At 38.8% G+C, this 24,018-nt stretch overlaps 1 protein-coding gene across 3 annotated transcripts in view; it reads left to right on the top strand.

Moving 5' to 3' along the window:
- The window catches only part of PRTFDC1 (phosphoribosyl transferase domain containing 1), an 88,362-nt gene that overhangs the window by 11,344 nt on the left and 53,000 nt on the right, over positions 1-24,018 (top strand). For all 3 annotated transcript variants that reach the window (XM_033100513.1, XM_033100514.1, XM_033100515.1), the window contains exon 3: positions 405-588. In XM_033100513.1, coding sequence (XP_032956404.1) covers positions 405-588 — 184 coding nt within the window. The remainder of the gene's footprint in view (positions 1-404; positions 589-24,018) is intronic.

The following is a 24,018-nucleotide window of genomic DNA, read 5'->3' as shown; positions in this document are numbered from 1 at the left end:
CTAATGTTGTAAGGTGGGTGAGTCATTCTCCATTTCCTTTTTCTCTGCTATAAAGTCAGCTTGATTATCACCAAATGCCATCACAGCATTGCCAGGCTCTGTAGTGATAAAATGATAGCATTCATGATCTTTGACTTTATACTTTACACCTTAAGTATTTTTTGTGATGCAGAGGAGCAAATATGTATTATTGACGATGTGGTTGTCAGAAATCTGTTTTGAACACTCTCTCTTTGTCCAACTTGAACAAAGCGTCTTTATCTGTAGGCTTCTGTCTCCCAAGCTCCTCTCCACATTCCCCTGCATAATCTAATATGCATAATACATCACGCATTTTTCTGAAAGGAACAAAAACTACTCAGAAGTAGTTATGGTTTAATATATTTTTTAATCCCTTCTTTCAGAATTGAGCGGCTGGCTAAGGATATTATGAAAGACATAGGATACTGTGACATTATGGTCCTGTGTGTGCTAAAAGGAGGTTACAAGTTCTGTGCTGACCTTGTAGAACACCTTAAGAGCATCAGTCGAAATTCAGATAGATTTGTCTCTATGAAGGTCGATTTCATCAGACTAAAAAGTTACAGGGTAAGTTACTATTTGTTCCGTTCTCATTATATGACATTTAGAATGAACAGCTTTATCGAATAATATAAACAACTAATAATGTTATGAAGATGAAGAATATAATTTTTTTTAATTTGCAAGATATCGCAACCTGTAATTCAAGTAGTATTCTTTGGCGGGGGCAGGGGGAGGGACCCTCCTAGCTATTTTCACATATATGGAAAGATGCTTCAGGAATGAGTCATGCTTTCTTTTATGATTATAAAGTTGAGTGGTTATTTCCTGGTGCCCAGCCTCACAAATGTGTTAAGAATGAGTATTAAGAAAGTCCAGTGAACACTGACGTGTTTCTGCCCTGGTGGCCACTGTTGGCCCTGGAGACCTGTATGAGGCTGTCCAGCCCAGAGAGGAGAAGGATAATACTTTGGTGGCTGCAGTCATGGCCCCGAGATAGAGAAGGGAAGCCTGTAGGGACCGTGAATTATCAAGTGTGATGAGACAAGAGCAGGGAACCTCCAGCAGAAGGCCCCTCCACCAGTCTGCCGTGCTCTCTTGGCCGCCACTTAACAGAATTAATGGAGATTATTCTCTAAAAATGTCATCCCTCTAGTCTTCCCCTCTTCTATGACATTACCGTTTGTGATGCTTGAGTCAATGTATGGTAAATCATGAAAACTAGCTTACTGTCGGGTGAGGAGCTGTTGGAGTCAAAACCACGAAAGTATTTGCATTGATTAAACTAGCTTGACACATTTTAATTCACTCTGAATTGGTTTTCTATTGCTGCATGACAAAATCACCACAAACTCAGTGGCTTAAACCAACACACATTTATCATCTCACAGTTTCTCTACATCAGAAGTCTGGGCATGGGTTCTTCCCAGGCTGAGATCGAGGTGTTTTCCGGGGCTTTGATCTCATCTGAGGTTTGGTGTCCTTTTCCAAGATCACTGGTTGTTGGCAGAAATCGGTCCCCGTTTCCAGCTGACTCTTGGCTGGAGATGCTCTCAGCAACTAGGGGCTGCTGTCACTCAGGTCTTTGCTTCATGGACTCCTGCACAGACAGTTCACAACACGGCAGGGGACCCTTTCCATTCACGAGGGCCCAGCCCCCCTTTTTTAAAGGCTAGCCTGATTAGGTCAGGTTCACCCAGGATAAACTTCCTTTTGATAAACTCAAAGTCAATTGACTAGTCACCTAATCATGGGAGTGAATTCCCATGCTACTTACAAGTCTCACCCACACTCAAGTGGAGCGGATTATACAAGGTGTGTACACCAGGGGAGAGGAATGGGGTGGGGGCATTTTAGAATTCTACCTACTACTCTGTCACTCAGTTGCCTCAGCTGCTCTAGAGCAAATGATTTCTTATTTCTTAAGATACTCTTATTTTCCTGATGACCTCTCAGGCGAGGATGAAGCTATCTTTTGGAGACATCTTAACCTTAATTTTTTGGTTTCATCGTCTCTTGAAACCCTTTTCTCTCTTCAAGTTCCTTTCATTGTGGTTAGGTAGCTGTGCTTTCTTCTTATAAGATTTTTTTTTTCTCATTGACTTGTCTCTGATCCTTATTATATTTTCCCCCAGCATCAGCTTTTCAAAAATCTTTTAAAAATTAAATTCAGTTTTATCGAGGTATAATTTACATGCAGGAGAGTTCATCTCTTTCAATTTACAGTTCTGTGAGTTTTGACAATAGCATGTGGTCATGTAAATCACCACAGTCAGGATGTAGAACACTTTCTTACCACAAAAAATATCCTTGTGATCCTTTGAAGTCAACCTAGCCCTGGAAACCACTGATACATTTTCTGTCCTTAGAGGTTTGTTCTTTCCAGAATGTCATCTAACATAATCATATATCATGTGGCCTTAGTAAATCTGTAAATCTTAGCATAATTCATTTGAGTTTCATCCATATTGTTAGGTGTACCATTCATTTCTTCTTGTTGTCAAGTAGGATTTCATTATATGAATATACCACAGTTTTTAAATCCATCCATCAGTTGGAGGATATTTAGTTTGTTTCCTTTTTGGGGTGATTGAATGAAGCTGCTATAAATATTCACACAGAAGTTTTTGTGTGTACTTATGTCTTAGTTTCTCCTGGGATTGCTAAGTCATACGGTGAGTGTATATAAGAAATTGCCAAATTATTTTCCAAAGTGATGGAATAATTTTGCATTTCCACCTGCAGTATATTAGAGTTCAGGTTACTCCACATTTTGGCAGCCCTTGATATGCCAGTTTTTCTTTTTTTTCTTTTTTGTTTATCTTTCCCATTTCAGTAGGTGACAGTATCTCACTGTGCTTTTAATTTGCATTTCCATAATGAATAATGATGTTGAGCATACTTTCTTTGGTTATTTGCTGTTCATATTTTTTCTTTGATGAAGTGTTTTTCAAATATCTTGCTCATTTTTAAAATTAGGTTGTTTGTTTTCTTATTATTACGTTTTGAGAGTTTTTTATATTAGGGGGTGCAAACGTAATTGAGGTTTTTACAATTTTTAACCTTTTAAACTGTAGTTAGTTTTGCACCAACCTAATATATTTTAGCCAAAAATCCTTTATTAGATAAAGGAATACATTTTTTAATGTGATTTGAATATATTTTCCAGCCAGTGGGTTTTTTCATTTTCATAAGTGTTTTTTTTTTCTTTCAAAGAGCATAATTTTAAAATGTTTATAAACTCTAGTTTATCAAGCTTTTCTTTGGGGGATCATGCTTTTTGTGTATCTAAGTAATCTCTGCCTGATTCAAGGTCACAAAGATGTTCTCTGTTTTCTTTGAGAAGTGTCATAGTCTGAGGTTTAAATCTAGGTCTGTGATCCATGTTATTTTAATTAGTATGGTAGAGGTCAAGGTCAAGGTTCTTTTTTTTGCAAGTGAATGTCCGATTGTCCAGGATCAATTGACTGTATATGTGTGGGTCTATTTCGGAACACTCTGTCCAGTTCTGTTCATTTGTTGTTTATCCTTTTGTCAGTACTTCACTGTTACTGTACTGATCACTGTAGCTGTATTAGAAGTCTGGAAACCAGGTCGTATGTGTCCTCCAACTGTGTTCTTTTTCATAACTGTTTCAGCTATTCTAGTTCTTTGCCTTTCCATATAAATTTTAAAATCATGTTTGTTTATTTCCACAAAATAACCTGTTAGAATTTTTATTGGGATTGCTGTCAATCTATAGATCAATTTGGGGAGAATTAACATCTTAACACTATTTCGTCTTACAATCCCCGAACAGGGTACATTTTCCAACTTATTTACATCTTATTTAATATCAGTATTTTGTACTGTTTCAAGAGTCAGATCTTAGATATACTTCTTAGGTTTATACTTAAATATTTAATGTTTCATGGTCCTATTATATTTGGTAAGTTTTTCTTTGAATTTAAATTTCCAATTGTTTATTGCTAGTATATAGAAATACTGTTGATTTTGTGTATTGAAAACTATGACTTTTCGAACCTCTTATTAATTCTAATAGCTTTTGTAGATTCTTTTGGATTTTCTGTGAAGATAATTTCTTCTGTGAATAGAGATGGTTTTACTTCTTCCTTTCTAAATTGTACACTGTTTATTTCTCTTTATTGCCTTATTGCACTGGCTAGGATTTCCTATACAATATGGTCAATCTTGCTGAAACTAACAGCATTGTAATCCATGTCAGATTAAACAATACTGCTATCCTCGTTGTCCCTTTCTCTAAACATCCTCTCTATTTTATCAGTGTTTTAACTTAAAGGCACACATCTTAACACTTATTAACAGTCATTAACTTATTAGTACAATTAACTCCTGTTTATGTGATGCTAGTTCAGAACAGATATTTGCATTTGTAAAACGCCTGTAACATGTGATCATTATTGCTACATTTAGACTGATATTTTCAAAGCGACGTATTGTTCCTGGGGATAGAGATGTGGGGGTCCCCCACCCAGGATTCTGACGAAGGAGAAAGGCATTACTAGACTTTAAATCTTCATCACCTTCATCCATTCTCACACACTGTGTATTTTAGCTTTTGTCCCACACTTAAATCCTGTTGGACCCAAGAATGATGTAGTGTCTTTTTTCTTCCCCTCTTATTAAATGTCCTTTCCTTTCTCTTGTCTATTACCAAGGTGACACAGATCATCTCCTGAGAGATTACCTGAGATAAAAGCCTACCTGTTCACTCAGAGCAAGATTTTCCCCCAATTAAATATCCTCAGGAATGGATGGGAAAACAATGTTTATAGTCTGGGATATGACAGGAACAGCACGTACACTGTCCTCATCCAGAGATGAATTAATGGCTATGTCAGGTTAGGCTGGAGCAGATCATCCCTTTACTTACTTGAGCAATTTCAACATTCCTGAGGGCAGAGACCTATTTCAAAAAACACAAAACTAATAAACATTACCAAATAGGGGGAATAGGATATAGGGTTAGGCCATTTTCCCGTGAGGGTGTTTGGTGCTCCTCCATGCCTCCAAACTTATTCAGAGGAAACAGACATCTGAAAACATCTCAGCAGAAACAATGGCCACTAAAGTATTCTTTTTCTTCCTTTAGAAATTTCTGGAAGGTGATCAGAACTCTTTTCTGTTGCGGGTGCTGGTCAAAAGCATTTGTGTAGTTTTACTCTCCTACCCTTCTGCTCTGATTCTTTTTAATTTCTTTTTGGAGGAAAAAAAGTTGCAAGTTCAGTTTACTCAGAGGCAACGTTTCACTTATTGTAGCCTTTCATAAGTTACTTTAGGAACTCTTTTTCCAGGAGAAGTCTCATTGTTTGATGCCCTCCACTGTTTACTAAGGGACCTTCCTGAGGGATGGATGGCTCCAAACATCTTTGGGCGCTTGACTTTAGGCATCTTTAGGCAAATTGACTTGTCTTTGTTGTTGTATTAAACTTCCCATAAGACATGAAATGAATTTGCATGAATGATAGCAGTCTAGACAATGATTATTTAGAAATTAGCATTAGGCTAATTCACTGGACAGCATGGCAAACATACTCCTATTCTTTAATGAAATAAGGGGCACTGAATTCCTTAATATTTCAAGTTTCTCAGCCCCCCCCTTTTCATTTTTTCCTGTCTTTCCACTAACGTTTATTCAGCATTTGCTAGATGAATTCATTGTCTCGTTTAATCCTGACTGCAACCCTGCCAAGGTATCACTCATCTCTTCTTTTATTGATGAAGAGGAAGCTTAGAGAGGTTAATTAACTCACCTAATGTCACACAGCCAACGAATATAGAGATGGCCTCAGAGCCCACACCCATCTATCTCTCAACTCTGTGCCCTTTGCAGCCTATCACTTCCCATAGATTTCTCTAAGGTTTTTCCATAAAACTTTACTGTTTCATGGATATTAATATGTTTGCTAACATTAATAAGGAAGTTGGTTTTATTTGTCTCCTACACTAGATGTATTATAAATATTAAATACATATATATATATAATTATTATCATTATGCAATAATTTGCCTTTAAGAAATGGTGGCCTTAGTTGAGAAAATCTGGAAGTTACATGAAATAGAGAACTTATTACATGTATGACATCTTGTATTGCATGTAAGTGGCTATACTTTGTAGCTTGTCTTATAAGATCAACAAAATTTGTGAAAGTATTCAGTGTTTATTTTATTTAACAAAGAATCATATATCAATTATTTCTGACAAGCCTGTATTCACCCGTGGGGTCTAATTTTTCAGCTGCTCTAATCCAAGGATACACTACATCTCATGAGCAGCTATTTGTGTTATATCACTACATTACGCATTTTAAAAATATTTTCTTTTTCTCAAAGTAATACGCTCGTGTTGATTAACAGACAGAACAGAGAGAATTTGATTATGGCAATTTTATGGAATAGACAACTTGAAAATGCTACTTGAAATATAATTTAAAAGCCTTTTAAATACTGGAGCTCACAGGAAGGTAAGAGATCCTTAGGGGCAGAAATGAAGAGTGTGAGAATCAGAGTGTGTGAACTGGTACCTCCCAGGAGCAGGGGTTGGCGAGAAGGAGTGTCACACTCAGTAATCTGGTTTTCAGGTTTTTACACACATGATAAAGACTTGGACCCATATAAAATTGGAAGTTGAAGGTATCTTCAAAGATGTATGCCCTGGGAGAAAAAATTCACCTATTAGTAATGGGAGACCCAAAGAAACTAGCTTGTATTTCTTGGCATGGGCTAGAGAGGAAAGGTAAAATATCCTGTGGGAATTTTTAAACATGGGTCTCTACCATATGTGAATTTGAGGTTTTTAATGTACTTTACCTGCATAGTCTGGGAAACCCGAACCGGAGAATTTAGTATTAAAATTGGTCTCAGACCGCAATACTCCCTGGGTGCCTGGTAGAAGTAAGTTGAATACTTCTCTAGAGGGAGCACCTCATCCTAAGCAGGATTCCTACAAATAAGTTTCACTTAACTTGAGCTTATAAACCCAAAGCACAAAAGATACACAGAAGCCATCCACACTGGCAAGACCAGCTGTCAAAAATAAATAGAGGCAACAGGTAAACAAACTATCTGAAAGAGAATATTAAATAATTCTAATATGACTGAAGACATAAAAGACAGTATTTAAAGAAAAGGTAAGACAACATGAGACAAAAAAGAAAAGAACTTTTAGAAGTGAAATAATAGAATGTCTAGCAATGAAAAAGATGGTAATTCCTCTTTTCTTTTGCACGGTGTGCAGCCAGCTGGAGCTCCGACCAGAGGTATGTGTCCTCACACTGCTGTGGTCGTTTTGTTTCTTTTCTTTTCCCAAATAAACCCTCTTTTTGGTGGAAAAAAAAAGTAATTGGATGGATAAGATAGTAACTCAAACAATAGGCTAAACAGCAGATTGAATGTTATTATGGATGTGAATTTTGAACTGGAAGATAGATCTGAAAAAATTATCCAGAAGGTGGCACGGATATAAGAAAGAGAAGGTAGGAGATAAGAAAGATTGAATGAAAAGACACAAAGTATGTTACCTAGGAATTCTATAAGGACAGACTAGAGAGAATTGAAGAGAGGCGATTTTTTAATAAGATAATGCCTAATCATACTCTCGAGTTGATGAAAGACATGAATATTCAGATTCAGGAAGCACAGTGAGACCACACCTAGATATTTCCTAATGAAACTGAAAAAGAAAACACCAGAGTCAAAGAATAGATCATAAAGCAAATGAGGAGAAAAGAAAAATTGCTTCTAAAGGAATTATAATACCACTATCCTACCAACAGTCCTCTCAAAGGCAACAACAAATCAGAAGACATGGACCAGTACTGTCAACACACTGAGGGACAATAACTGTTCGCATAGATTTTCATCCACAGCTCCTCTTTAACTCAAGTGGGAGTGCCAGCTAATGACACCAGTAGTCTCATTCTGAGTTTCCTGATAACAAGTACCTCCTAAAGGATATATTTTAGTACGAAGGAAATTGAACCCAAAAGAATGAATGATATGCAAAGAAATGAACAAGAATGTAGGTAATCAAAAAAGTTTTGATTGGTTAGAATGATGATTGATAAGATAATAATACTGATTATGACACATTTTAGTGCTAAAACAAACAAGACAGAATTAAAATACCAGTCCATACTCAGATTTAAATGATCAGAATACAAACATTCTACTGTCCTGTTACTGTTTAGGAGAAGCACAGAGATGTTGAAGACTTGCAAACTTTAAGTTAGGTATGTCTTTAAAAATTTAAGCGTAACCATTGAAAGAATAGGAATATTACATACGTATGTATAACTTCCCAGTAAGTAGAGAGGATGAAAAGGAATAAGGAAAACTGAAAACTTGATTGATTATTGAATCAATAGTAGACAGGAAATGAGAAACAATTAGGTAACCTTATTATACCCATTCTACAGATAAAGAAACAGAGACCTGAGATATTAAGTAACATGTCCAAAGTCAAATAGCTTATAGATGGTGTATTCAGACCCAAGTTCAACTCCAGAGCCCAAGACGGAGACCACTAAAACATATTGTCTCTCTAGAGATGTGTTGATGTGTTGAGATGTATTAGGCTAAAAGGAGGAAAATTTCACCAAATGAATCAGCATCATTTTTTCCTGAACTTAATTTTGATATTTACTGAACTCAGTTAAGCCAGCTCCCATAACTTCTGGAGGAACGGCACTATCTGTAAATAGACAGTTAACTGCTAATTTTTCTGAAATGTTTTATATGTTATATTAATAAACTATGAAGAAGTACCTTCCAAGAAAATAAAAAATAAATACTGACACTTAGTTTTCCTGTAAGTTCTGGGAAACTAGGACTTTCTTTGCATCTTTCCCCACACACCATGGAGATTTTCCAGATACGAACGTTGACAACACCTGCCCACTCTCTGGATTCACTTAAAGCTGCCAGTCTTTGGACACCAATTTCAGCAGAATTGTACAGGAGCCAAGCGCCGTACCAACTCCTGGGGGGGTGTAGAGACCTGAATGGAAGAGGAACAGGTGTAATTCAGCTGCTCCTTCAGCTTCCCAATTTAGTGTATTCTGAGAAAGCTGAGTTGGGAGGGGTGGGAATCCTTTTGGAATTATCTTTCCTAAAGAGTTTGGGAGTAGAGACCTAGGAGGGTTTGACAAAAGGTGGTGGGGAGTATTGGTAGGTGCCAGCAGGTGACTTTTCAGCCAGGTTTTTGTATGTGGATGTATTATTTGCCAAGTTTTTTTCCTTTATTCCCTCTTAAATGTTGCCCTGCATTAGAAGTTCATTCATTTATGTACAATTCAGTGTGAGGATACAGTGCAATTCAGTGCAATACTCTGATGTCTTTGTTTTCCACCAATTTTACTGTGAGCAGAGCAAAATCTTCATCCAACTTCGAGGCTCTGAAGTCTGAAGAGAAATTTTATTTTAAGCCGGTTGTAGTTGCCCTAGATCTCCCCCTCATGCTGTTTGAACATGCACTGCTTTGTACTAATTAATAATTCTGTACGTTGGCAGCATCAAGAGAAAGCTTTCTGGAGATAAAATACATCTAAAGTGTGGCTGCAGGAAGACTGAGGTTTGCTATGCTGGGGATGTGGGCCCCTTGGGAAGCTGGCATCTTTATTAGAGGCTTACTAGAGCTAAGTGTTGGCCGCAAATGTAATCCCATGAGGGAAGAGAACAAGCTAAAATGCATTTCTTCTGTCTCATTCCCACAGTTCAGAACAAAGGGTTTAAGTCAGTCTTTGAAGATCCATGCTAGTGAGGAATGGGGCCAGGATAGACAAGCCAGACCCAGCATCCTTTGTTTTAGTGAGTAGTTTTCACTTCGCCCTACAGCAGGCCTCTCCTTATAGTAAGGGGGCCTTGAGTTGAAGGCCCCTTTTGTTTCTGAGACAGGAAATCTACCTTTAGCGGAGTCCCAGCTTGGGCTTAGAGTGAGGAAAAGGACTTTCGTTCATTTCTTTGGAGATGGACAGGTAGAAAAGAGAGGTCCCCAGTTATTTGTGGGTGCTGGATGGGTCCAAAATAGGTATATATTTATGTCTTGTATACATCTATATAATGTGTGTGTGTGTGTGTATGTGTGTGTGTGTGTATATAGAGAGAGAAAGCCAAAAACATGTATACACATATGACTTGTATTAATCTTTTGTTATCAGTATATATTGAGTATTAGAATTGTAATACAGCTTCCTTTCTTAAAATGTGTATAAATTTTTTTGGCACCATCTTTCTCTCTACACACACACACACACACACACACACACACACCCCGGGGATGCCAAAAAATGTGTACGAGTGGACACTTTGATCAGTGTTGCTCAAGTAGTAGTTTGCCATAATTAGAAGTGTCTGGACGCTGATGGTAACCACTTTGAGCACCTCTTGTAATTGCAGAAGTCAAGCGTGACTTGTATTCATCTTTTGTTATCAGTATAAAGTATTACAGTTTTAATAGTTTTTTTCCTTTCTTAACACATGTATACATTTTTTTGGCCCTCTGTGTGTGTGTGTGTGTGTGTGTGTGTGTGTGTGTGTAAAATTTGTGTATATATATAAATATATATTATATGTAATTTGTGTATATATTTTATATAACTTACATATATTATTAATATATATAATATATATAAAGAAAGGGAGGAAAACTAAAGGAATAGGAAAATAGAAGACAAAAAAGAATAGAAAAGGGAAGATGAGAGACAAAAGAAATATTTCACTAAATCTAAGACATCAAGGATTGTATAGTACACCATTATTGTATGTACCACTAAGAAAGAAAAAAATGCTATAAATTAAAACATGAACTGACATGGATTGTAAGATGCCTCCCAATTTGGAGTATATTAAAATGTGAAAGAAATGTAACACTTGGAGTTGATGAATCTGTAGTCCCTCCCCGCCCTTTTTTTCTGCAGTACTATGTACAAGTATTTAAAAATATGGTCTTTACCCTTTGGTTATTCTTAAGTCTTGGGTTCTATAATATTTATTATTCCAATACTCTTTTGCAAATGGTGGGGTATTCCTTTGAGGTTGCAGATTTTTTTCCACCTTAGTTGCTAAAATATTTTTAACTTCCGTAAAAAACACTTTTGCAGACTTCAAAGGGAGAATTATTTACTAAAGGATAAATCAGGGAGAGGCCTGGATAATTTGAATCAATCAACATAAATCCTTAAAATTAATCAAAAGCATTTATGAAAACCAGAACATAATTTCTCTGTGGCCTCCAGATAGACATGCTGAAACATCTGTCATGTTCATATGTTACTGAAACAAAGAGTGTTGACATTACCTGTTTTGCCTTTTACCTTTGCTTCTTAAGATATATTTACTGCTGGCATTCAGCTAGCATGGATGAAAAAATTTGGCATGAAGTAAATATCTGTTTGACCTTAAAAGAGATCATTTAACTTTTCGTAGATTTCTCTAGGAACATTTACTTTGAGATGTCTGATTCTATCAAGGAAAAGATTTTTTTTTTAAAGTGAAACCAAAGCCCATTTTTATAATAAGGTTAATGATAGGGTTTATAACAACATTTTCAGTTATTCCTTATAGGCCTTATTTTGAAAATACCTATGCATTTTATTAATGTACATTCTTTGTATTCAAATTTCGTTGTCTATAAAGATGCTTATTAGGATTTGTCTTTTCTTATGAGAAGCAAACACTGAGAGGTCAAGTAAGAGAATAATACAGAGGTAATTATTAAATTATAGAGGCAACCAAGTTTTCAGACAGCTCTCTGGGCATAGAGCTGTGCTTAACTCAGTAACTGCCTCAAGCTGGGGTTGAATCCAGAATAAAGAACAAGAGCCAGCTGGAGTGGGGCATATTGGAGAACAGACTCCGCTGCTAGTGCAAGTTGAAGTCCAGGGAAGCAGGTGTAACAGGTAGGTGAGAGATGGGATGAAAAACCATGGCCTTTAGAGCTCCCAACACTAGGCTGGTAGTACCAGCCAGCCAGCTTGGTTTCTATTATTGGCTCGATTATTAAAAAAACTTGACATTTACTGGGTACTTACATATTTTGACCAGCTATTCTTCTAAGTGTTTTATATGTATTAACTCATTACACCCTCACAAGAACCCTTATGAAGTTGGTGCTACTAGTACCCCTTTTCACAAGTGAGGACATTGAAGCCAGAGAGGTTAGTTGGACCCCCGAGAACACATGGCTGGGAAGTGGAGGTCGGTCAGACTCCCAAACTAAGGACTTGGACCACAACACCACGCTGCCTCTTGGAGCTGTGGGTGAGGAAGAGGACCCCACTGCCTAGGAGGTGGACAGGCAGGAGAAGGGCGTGCCCCAGTTCTTTAGGAGTGCAGGGTGAGTTTCCAGGAAGGGGCTTGGGCATAGAAGGCAGGACAAGGCTTAAATCCAGCACACGTGAAGGGCCCTGGATCTTGAGAACCAGGCAGGGTGCCAGAGCCAACAGGAGCAGCAAGTACTGAGTCATGGGGCCTTGGGCTCCGGTTGCCTGCCCATCAGTTGCAGAGTTCCAGTACCATCTAAGGTTCGTTTGTTCCTAGAGATTCACTGAGGTTGAGCCAGTTGGTGAGGTGGGGCCGGGTCACTTGGCTATTAGGAGAGGAGGCTGCAGAACCTAGGAACTAGGCAGGGCCTGACCCCCCCACCAGAGAGTCTGTACAAGAGTGCTGATTGCATGAAATGCCGCAGGGTTGCAATTATATGTCATGTCCCTGTGTTGCCTCATGTATCTTTCACGCACGTGCGCTGGACCCCTGGATCTTAAGCATGCTGCATGTACACAGTAAGCGTGCTGTTAATCATTTTCATTTGTTTGTACCTGTCCTTTCCCAAAAAGGATACAAAAATAATTGCAGGCAGCAAAAACCTTTGCCCTTACTTTATAAGTTAGGCTATTTTTATCAACATTTTGTAACTAATATAGAATATAAAACCTAGCATCAGGGCCATAAAAATCTTTCTGAAATTACATATTCCATATATATTTTATAAAATACATACAGGATATGATAAAATGACTAAGGCAAAATATGGGATATTAATCTCTAAAAATCTTTTATGATGGTCATTGTGCTATAATACGGTTTGAATTTAATGTTTTTATTCTCATTTTAGATTATAGTATGGATTACTTTATGGCAATAATATTAAATGCAATATTGTTAACTTAGGTAATTTCAATATATATTAAAATGCTTGAGTTTCATAGCTTTCTAGGACCATAGTTATTTAACTTTCTTTTTATTAATTTGGCATTCATTTGGAGGATAGTTTTGAAAATATTTCTTTTTTTTTTTGCTTGCATAGCATTATTTTTCTCTTCAAGAACAGAAATGATGGAATCCAAACAGACACTGACAAATTAGAGAATAATACCATAAAAACAGGATGACTCTCAGTGAGAAAAAGCGTACAACAATACGTCAAGGGCCCAAAGCTCACACCACCAGAGAGAAATGACTAGGCAGAGATGCCTCAGGAAAAGGCTGGGCAGTCAGGGTAGTCTGATGAATCAGCAATGCCTTTGCTAAAAATGCTAATCTAATACAGTAGTGGAAAGTATGGGTAGACATGTGACATGTAAAGCCCGGAATTACTCCTTCCTCTCTCACGAGCCCGTGCTGAAGTACTGGGATGGGCTTTGGTGCCCTGTTAACCTCTGTGTGTTGTTTTCCTTGTAGAACCTCTTCTAGTTAGAAAAGGCAACTGGAGGGACACTCAGAAACTGCCCCAACCAGAATTCTGGTATGGGTGCACTTCTGAAGTTCATCATGGCCTGTGTTTAAGAGATCTAAGAAATGAAAATGTACAGTGGTATTCTCCTCCTACTAAGATAATTTCTTAAGATGAAAATAGGGTTTTCTTTTATGCCACTGCTTTCTGAGCCCAAGTCACTCAGGAAGATATTAATTATGCCTCTATCGTTAAAGTATTTAAATTACTTTTAACTGTGGTTGACCTGTAGACAGGGAAATACTTAACTATGAAAGAAACATATCCTTGTTTTATTTCTTTATTTAAAGCAAAATCCACATACTTTTAGTGCAGATTAATTTGGACCAGCCAAAAGAGATAAAATTTTAGATGATCTTAGGCAGTGTTTTTGTTAAGAATTAGAATTGTTAGTAATTTTAGATGACTGAGTATATTTTAATTTGAAAACCATTATTATGTAATTCAGTTTGTTTCTTTTATTGAATAAATTTAAACATATTTCAAATGGATAGATTAATGCGGACTTTTCTAGGGATAATGATTTTTTTGTCAGCATCATCGTTAGTCTAATTTCTACATACAGAACACATATACTACAATAAATTATCCCTATTATCATTTGTACAAATTCTTAAATTAAGATCTCTTTCTACTGTAACTGTGCATGCTTTTTTTAAGTTGAGTTAGCCTTATCCACATAAGTGATTTATCCAGATAATATATTGATTAATTGAGTACTGTGTGTAAAAGTTCTTTTTTAATTGCTTTGCAGATATTAATGCCAATGAGAACCTGATGAGTTAGGTAACTGTTATTCTTGCCATTTTACCTATGAGGAAAGTGAGCCACAGAGAGTTTAAAAAACTGTTCCAAGATCACAGAGCAGGTTGAGACTGGGGCTGAGATGAAAAAGCAAAACCTGACTCCACAGCATGAAGGCTTGACAATGTCTCCACGTTGCGTCCCGGAAGGAGGACCCCGTTACTACAGTTCAATGGGCAAAGAAGTCATTTTTCTGGGCTTTCCTTTCTTCTCTTGTAAAATGATGAATTCAACTTTCAAGATCAGACAGATTTGAATATATATAACCTTTAAAATTCTGGAATGTCTGTATGAAAATGACAGACTGACCATACATAATTGATTTGCATTCTCCACTTAAATGACTACACACACACACACACACACATACACACACACATATACTGGGGTGCCAAAAATATGTATGCACATTTTAAGAGATGCTATTGTGTTTCCCCAAAAATAAGACCTACCCAGACAATCACCTCGAATGCATCTTTTGGAGCAAAAATTAATATAAGACCCGGTCTTATTTTACTATAATATACCATAATTTTTGCTCCAAAAGATGATTAGAGCTGATTGTCCAGCTAAGTCTTATTTTCTGGGAAACATGGTATCTGTGTATTACTTTTTGAAGCTGAATTGGATTGCGGTAGCAATGTGTAGTATTACGTTTGCTCAAAAGGTGGTGTTAATCAAACGAATGCTAGCGTCACCGTGCAACAGGCAGGCCAGTCAAAGAAAATGGTGGAAGCACAGTTGTCATTCGAGGCGCACAAGACCATTTTGAAGTGGTATTTGAAATTTGAGAACGTTGTGGAAGTACAACGACAATGGAGGCGTGAGTGTGCAACAGAACCCCAACACACCTAACAACTGCACACATTCCTGATAAGTTTGAGATGCATGGTGCTGTGTGTGATGTGCACAAGGGAAGATCCGGGAGGCCTCGCACAGCAACAAATCAAGCAGTAGTTCCCGTAATCAGAAGTGTCTGGATGCTGACAGTAACCACTTTGAGCGCCTCTTGTCATTGCAGACATCAAACGTGACTTGTGTTCATTTTTTATTATCGTTATATATTGAGTATTACAATTTTAATACAGTTTTTTTCCTTTCTTAAAATGTGTATACATTTTTGGGGGGGCACCCACTGTATGTATATATGAAAACTCAAGTGACTGAACAGGAGAGGAGATAACAGGAGATGATGGACCTAACGTCATGGAGGTGAGTGGGACCCAAGTGCCTGCAGATATTGACACCAAAGAACAACTTAAGCAGAGTCTTGAGAGAAAGCGCACCAGAGATGTCAGGTTTAGCAAATAGTGGGCTGATGTCTGTACAGGCAATTTGGACTTCCTAGACCCCTCCCCCCATCTCCCTTGTTTGAAGTCAGGCGACTGTTCTCCTCCCCTCCTGACCTGCCCTCATCTCCCACTGTTGCATGAAATTAAATATTCATTTATCAGAAAAATTAAACCAAAGAGACCAAAAGTGTGGACACCAAGCAAAGCAGAGATCTCGGGGATTTAAGGTAAAATTTCTGTATGAAATTCTGAGAACATCACCCCCTTCCTCGGCAGCCAGGCATGTGATCACCTCCCACTCCCATCAACGAGGCAGTAAGCTTTGAGAGTGAATGCTCTTCTTTGTAGAAACTGAGTAGTCCTAAAGAAAAGATCTCCACATATTGCCTTTGGGAGTCCCCCACTGAAAAGGACATCATTCCCCAGAGGAACCCTCTAGTAAGTTCATCTGTCATCACTCTATGCCCTCCGATGGACACATAATTGTTTCCAATCGGCTTTTTGATGTCTTACTTTTAAATAGGAAAAGACAAGCAAGGAAAACAGTCCCTAACATGAATGAGGAAGACCACACAAAACAGGACAAAAGAAAAACAAAATAATATAAAGGGAACTCCAAGAAAATAGAGGTAAAGCAGGGAACAAAAGAAAACTTTAAAATATTATGTTTAAAACATTAAACATAAGAGGACAAGTAAGATATTGTATCTCTAACGCAAAAGCAAGATTCTAACAGAAGATGAGCAAAAGGAGAAGAAAGTTCCTTGGAGGTCAAAAATACGTGCACTACAGCAGATGCTTTTGCCTGTTTAACAACCATCTCTACTCCCGACCACAACATTTCTGCCTCTCATTTCCAAGGCTTCTGATGCCAGCAGCTTGCTTTCCAAGACTTCCTTGTACTTAAGAAATGGGCATTTGACACAGTAAAGGGAAGCCTGCTGCACGTCTTCCCAGAAGGAATGGTTTGTTTCCCTAATGAAAAACAAGCCATGGAAGGAAATCTCTCTCTTTTTCAGCAAGATGTTATTTTGTCGTAAAGTGACCCCTGGAACTGTGGTGATCTTGGGACCACGAGAAGACAAGTATCAAGACTCGGCCGATTACTGAGGATGGCAGAAGAAAGGGGATAGAGCCTGGGTTTTTGATGACACCCCTGAACCCAGTAACTGACTGATCTGTAGGGCAATAGGAAGACAGGAATATATGGCAGTTGGGCCATAAGGGATGGTCTAAAGTTTAGGTGGAGGAGACAGTCTTGTCAGGAAATTGGAGATGGTGCTGTTGGGGGTTCTATGTGCACAAAATTGCCATATCCCAGTCATTCAACAAAGAGTTACACTATGAGTCAGGCCCTGTTCTACGTATGAGGGAGATAGGAGTGAACAAATTCCTTGCCATTCTGGAGCTTACATTCTAGGTCAAACAGACAGGAAATTAAAAGTAAAACAAAGACAAAAAAATATGAAATGTGTCAAACAATGAAAAATACTGTAGCGAAAAGTAAAGCTGGGTCAGAGAGATGGGATAGGCAAAAGGGGGTTGTGGGAATAATGGTCTCGGAAGGTGGCCTCTAACTAGGGGTTGTTTGAAGCAGAGTCTTGAAAGAAAAAGGGGAGCAAACCATGTGGACAGGGGAAGTGAATTCTAGGCCTAGGAAACGGAAAATGCAGCTGCCAATGTGAGACTGCTCAGCATGTCTGAAGAAAAGTGGAGGCCAGAGAAGAGTAAGTGAGGGGAGGAGATTCAGAGAAGTAACAGAAGGTGGAACCATGTCGAATCGTGTCCATTGTATGGACTTTGCTTTTTTCTCTGAAGAAGTGGGAAAACTTTGTTGGGCTTTGAGCCGAGTGACACGACCTTAGTTATGTTTTAAAGAACAAGTCTGTTGTGTTGAGAATGGAATGAACGGGGTAAAGGTTGAAGCAGGGACATTTGGAAGGCCACTGCCGTAATCGCAGTGTGAGATAATTATAGCTTGAACCAGGATGGTTACAGAGGAGGTGGTGAGAAGTATTTGGATTCTGTATGTATCTTAGAGTAAAGCCAGAACCATTAGCCAGATTTGCTGATGGATTTGACATTGTTTGTCAAGAATGACTGCAAGGCTTAGGGCCTAAGGGAAAGTCAGAACTGAGTTGCTATTTACTAAAATGAGGAAGTATGAAAAGAGGAGGTCTGGAAGGGGAAAACTGTGTGTATATTTAAATTTATAAGAAACTTTATATGTTTGGTTTTGAACTATTTTTCCCCTTGGACATCCAGGATGAGCAGGCAGTTGGATATACCAGTCAAATTCAGGGAAGCGGTTGAGGATGAATATATTACAGCAGGTCCTCAAATAACAACATTATAACATTGATGAGAAGAAGAAGAAAAAAAAAAAACCTATTTCCGACTGGGGCCAGTCTGTGTGGAGTTTGCATGTTCTCCCCATGTCTTCATGGATTTTCCCCCATTAGGTGAATTGTTGTGTCTAAATTGTTCCAGTTTGAGTGAGTTTGAGTCCGGGTTTGAGTGGCCCTGAGATGGAAGGCGCATATTGTCCAGGGTTGTCATTCCGCCTGCACCCTGAGCTGCTGGAATGGACTCCGGCCACCTTGACCGGAACTGGAATAAGTGGGTTGGAAAATAATCGTACTTGTTTTATTCATCGTTCTTAAATGTATGTAGAGCTCCCATTTTTTCAATGTTTAATATTAGAAATGTTTGGGGTCTCTATTTAGAAGTTTGGTGATGTTTTTGTGACCAGAAATATGCCTTCGAAACTTAACTCTTGTTTATATCAATTTGCCTATGGTAAAACTAGTTTTGTTATATGTCATTTTGCTTAGCATTGCAGTTTCCAGGAACCTATTGATGATGTTAAGTAAGGACTTAACAGTAATTTTATTTTTCTAACACTATAGATAAATTTTTTATTTGTCAAGATTTTTATTTAAAAATGTAGATAACAATATTATATCAGTTTCAGGTGTATACCATAGTCGTTCAACATTTACGTACCTAAAGAAGTGATCACCATAAGTCCAGCGACCATCTGACACCACACTATGCTTTCACAATATTATTGACTATATTCCCCATGCTGTACATTCTATCCCTATGACTTATTTGTTTTATACCTGGAAATTTGAACCTCTATTCCCCTTCACATTTCCTTCCCTTTTTAAATTTTTCAATTACAGTTGGCATTCAGTATTATTTTGTATTAGTTTCAGGTGTACAGCATAGTGTTTAGCCATTTGTATAATGTAAGAAGTGATCCCCCAGACTAGTCTAGTACTCACCTGACACTATACATAGCTATTACCCTATTATTGACTATATTCCCTATGCTTTGCTTTACATCCCTATGACTATTTTGTAACTACCAATTAGTACTTCTTCATCCCCTCACCTTTTTCATCCTGTCCCCCAAACCTCCTCCCATCTCTCACCTCGATAAATCTAGTACCCATCTGACACCATACATAATTATTACAATATTATTGACTATATTTTTTGTCCTCTACCCTACATCCCCAAGACTACTGTGTAACAAACAATTTGTACTTTATTTTATTGGGGAATATTGGGGAACAGTATGTTTTTCCAGGGCCCATAAGCTCCAAGTCATTGTCTTTCAATCTAGTTGTGGAGGGCGCAGCTCGCTGGCCCATGTGGTAATTGAACTGGTGACCCTGTTGTTAAGAGCTTGTGCTCTAACCAACTGAGCTATCTGACCACCCCAATTTGTACTTCTTAATCCCTTCCCCTTTCTTACCCACCCCCACACCCCTCCCAACTGTTAACCATCAAAATATTCTTTGTATCTGTGTGTGTTTCGGTTTTGTTTGTTTATTTATTTTATTCCTTAGATTCTACATATAAATGAAATCACATTGTGTCTGTCTTTCTCTGTCTGACATACTCCACTCAGCACAATACCCTCCAGGTCCATTCATGCCACAACAGATGGCAAAAACCCATTCCTTTTCATGACATAGCAATATTCCATTGTATACGAGATGTACCACCTCCTCTTTATCCATTCATCCATGGACACCCAGGTTACCTCCACATCTTGGCCATTGTAAATAATGCTACAGTGAACATATGGATGCACACGTCCTTTGAGGTAGTGTTTTGGGTTTCTTCCGATATATACCCAGAAGTGGGATTACTAGATCCTTATTTGTCTCTTGTTATAGCCTTTGTTTTAAAGTCTGTTTTGTCTGGTATAAGTATTGTTACCCCAGTTTTGTTTTGTTTTTTTCTATTTCCATTTTCATAAAATAACTTTTTCTATCCCTTTACTTTTAGTCTCTGTGTGTCTTTCAATCTGAAGTGAGTCTCTTGTAGGCAGCATATGTAAGGGTTTTGTTTTCTTACCCATTCAGCTACCCTTTGTTTTTCATCAGAGCATTTAATCCATTTACATTGAAAGTAACTATTGATAGATATGTAGCTATTGCCATTTTATTATTCATATTTTTTATCTTTTTTTTTTTTTTTTCATCTTAAAGAAGTCCCTCTAACGTTCCTTGTAGTACTGGTTTGGTAGTGATGAACTCCTTTAGCTATTTCTTGTCTGGGAAGCTCTTTCTCTGTCTATCGATTTTAAATGATGGCTTTGCTATGTAGAGTAGTCTTGGTTGTAGATCCTTGCTTTTCATCACATTGGATATTTTGTGCCAATCCCTTCTGGCCTGCAAAGTTCCTGTTGAGAAATCAGCTGACAGTCTTATGGGAGCTCCCTTATAAGTTACTAGTTGCCTTTCACTTGCTGCTTTTAGGATTCTCTCTTTGTCTTTAACCTTTGCCATTTTAATTATAATGTGTCTTGGTGTGGGCCTGTTTGGGTTCCCCTTTTTGGGACTCACTGCGCTTCCTGAGCTTGTATGTCTATTTCCTTTGCGAGGTTAGGAACGTTTCCAGTTATTATTTCTTCAAACATGTTCTGAAACCCTTGATTTCTCTCTTCTCCTTCTGGTACCCCTATGATGTGAACGTTGTTATGTTTGACATTGTCCCAGAGATCACTTAAACTATTCTCATATTTTCGGATTCTTTTTTCTTTTTGCTGTTCCAATTGGGTGTTTTATGCTACCTTGTCTTCCAGATCTTTGGTTTGATCCTCTGCTTCATCTAGTCTGCTGGTGATTCCTTCTCGTGCATTCTTCATTTCAGTTATTGTATTCTTCTGAATTTTTTTTTATGGTTTCTATATCTTTCTTTATGCTTGCTATCTCTTTGTTGAAGTTCTCACTAAGTTCCTTGAGCATCCTTGTAACCATTGTTTTGAACTCTGTCTCTGGTAGGTTGCTTACCTTCATTTCATTTAGCTTTTTTTCAGGAGTTTTCTCCTGTTCTTTCATTTGGGATGTATGTCTTTATTTCCTCATTTTGGCTGCCTCTCTGTGTTTATTTTTATGTATTACTTAGACCTAATACATCTCCCATGGCCTGGTGGCCTTATGTAGTAGGTGCCCTGTGGGGCCCAGTGGAACATTTTTCCTTGTCACCTGTGCTGGGTACTCCAGGAGTGTCCCTTGTGTGGGTTGTATGTGCCCTTCTGCTATATTTGAGCCTTGATTGCTATTGGCATGTCAGTGGGCAGGACTGACCCTCAGACTGACTGGCTGTGGGGTTGGCCACGTCCACGGCTTACAAACTGCTGTGCAAGGGGTGCTCACCACATAGAGTGGGATTTGTCCCAGCAGGCTCTGGTGCCTGTTAAGACTGCCCTTTGGGTGTGCCACTTGTGGGGCTAAAAGGTTGGTGCTCTGCTGTGGTCTGAAGCCAACCGCCAAGTATATTGGTTCTGGAGCCTCTTGGGAGGAGCTTCAGTGCAGTCCTGGGTCACCCACTGCCTGTGATCAGCCAGGAACTACCTGGTAGGAGCCACTAAACGATACACAGTTGGTTGCTGCCTGTGATGAATCTGGAGGCTTGTGGGAGAGGCCACGCTGTGAACTGAGGATGGCTGCTACCAGTACCGGGTCTGGGGTAGCTCTGCAGAAAGCCAGGACACACCAAGGCCTGCTGCCGGTTGCTGGCTCCGGTAAGGTTCAACTGCTGATAAAGCCTTGTGTGGTACAGAGTTGGTTATCAGTGAGTCAGCAGGAAGGAGCTGTGGAGCTGACCAGGCCAATTAAGATTCAGATTTGGCCATGGGCGGTTGGGGCGGTTCAACACAGGAAAGATGGCACCTGCCTGCCAGCTGCACAGGAGAAAGACCCCACACTGGGAAAATGACCACTGTCTTTCCAGCCCTTACTTGAAGTCACACACCTCAGTCTACCGCTTGTATTTCCCCAACGCCCTCCAAGTCACTGTCCCTCCACTGGAGCCCAGGGTGAGTGCCTGCGAGTGAACCTGTATGGGCCTTTTAAGAGGTTGTCTGGGTTTCCTGTGCAGACTTCCGTCCCACCCTGACGGAATCCCTACTGTTTTTCACAGACAGATGTTGTGAGGGCTCCTTTTCCCAGCGCCAGTACTCCTGGCTGGAGAGACTGGTATGAGGTTGGGGTCCCTTGCTCCTTCGTGGGGAACCTCTGTGGCCGAGATATACCTCCCAATTTTCATCTGCCACCTGGAGGTTTGGGGCCGGCCCGTTTCGTGTCTCCACCCCATCTACCAGTCTCGGTGCAGCTTCTTCTTTATATGCTTAGTTAGAAAACTTCTGTTCAGCCAGACTTCAGATGGTTCTCTTGTTTGATTGTTCTGTAATTTAGCTGTAATTTTGATGTGTTCGTGGTCTAAGGCAAGCACAACGTTTATCTACTCCCCGATCTTGAATTGTTCTCTTAATGGTAATTTTAAAGTGGCCAATATATAGAAGGGATTTAAAGCCATGCTAAAGGATGAAGTCACCCAAGGAGTGAGAGTATGGAGGCAAGGTCTAAGGACTGATGCCTGTGGCATCCCAATCTGTAGAAACGAGGGCAAGGAGAAACTGGCAAAGGAGGCTGAGGAGGAGCAGCTAAGAAGGAGGAGCTGATCAACCATCAAATGCAGCTGATAGACCAAGTGAGAAGACTGAAAAAATTGACCAACCACCTGATTTAGCAAGAGGAATTTTTAGTGGCCTTGACAATGGCCCAGGTGTCTTTAGAAACAGAGAGAAGGACAGCTTCAGTAAATGATGATCTGTCAGCAATAGCAGCTAATCTAGACAACCAGTCATAGGAAGTAGTTGCAACATTGAAAATGACTCCTTGCCTGGGAGGTGTGTGCTATTTTAACATTGCCTGTAGGGGTATGGAAGCCAAATCTGGGAAAGGGTCATTAAAATGAAAATGAGGACCTCTGGATTTACCATTTAAGTTGAACAGGTATGCTCTTTGTAGCTTGTATTTATTTGGAAGCACGGTAAAGGAAGCTTGATGACCCATTTCACTGTCCAACTGTCAGAGGTCTTTGAAAAGGCAAGCATAATAAAAAGTAATATGGAATCCAGAAGCACAAACTCTAGAATAAAGATGCATCTGGTACAAATTCCAGTATCATATACTAATTTTTGACACCAAGTTACTGAGCCTTTCTTAATCTTAGTGTTCTCATTTGTAAGATAAGTCTAGTTGTACCTATCTCATGAGAAGATTTGGTGAGTAATAAATTCAAATGACATATCCCTAGTACAGGATCATGTAAATAGAAGATCCATAAATAACAAACTATTGTTATTATCATTATTATTATTGGATCCTAGTTAGCCCTGAGGTACAGGCCACTTGCTTTGATGTGGAAAAGATGAAGTATATGTTGATATGAATCTAGCTGGAGAAGGGATTGGCTGTGCCTGCAGTTTTAACAAAGTTCTTTGAAAGGCATTTATTATGGCCTAGACCTTGTAAGAAGCAGAGCAGGGCTCAAGGCCATATTTTCTTGATACATTCCAAAACAAATTTCACTGACTTCTCTTAAACCAGATCATAGCAAGTGTAAGGTTAAGATAATACCACACCCCTGGGACGCTGAGGGTAGAAAAGAGAACACCTTGCTGCCTTAGAATGCTGCCAGACCAAGAAGTCCATCTGTGTGAGAAACTAAATGACCCAAAGTTCATCTTCATCCTATGTGTTTCTTCTCTCCCTTATGTATTTTTGCTTTAGGACACTACATACACATGGGTGTTGGTTTTGTTCTCATAGGCTCACAAAATG

Source organism: Rhinolophus ferrumequinum (assembly GCF_004115265.2).
Source record: "Rhinolophus ferrumequinum isolate MPI-CBG mRhiFer1 chromosome 5 unlocalized genomic scaffold, mRhiFer1_v1.p scaffold_110_arrow_ctg1, whole genome shotgun sequence".
Classification (NCBI taxonomy): Eukaryota; Metazoa; Chordata; class Mammalia; order Chiroptera; family Rhinolophidae; genus Rhinolophus; species Rhinolophus ferrumequinum.
The sequence above is the reverse complement of the archived record's forward strand: the minus strand, read 5'-3'. Positions and strand labels throughout refer to the sequence as shown.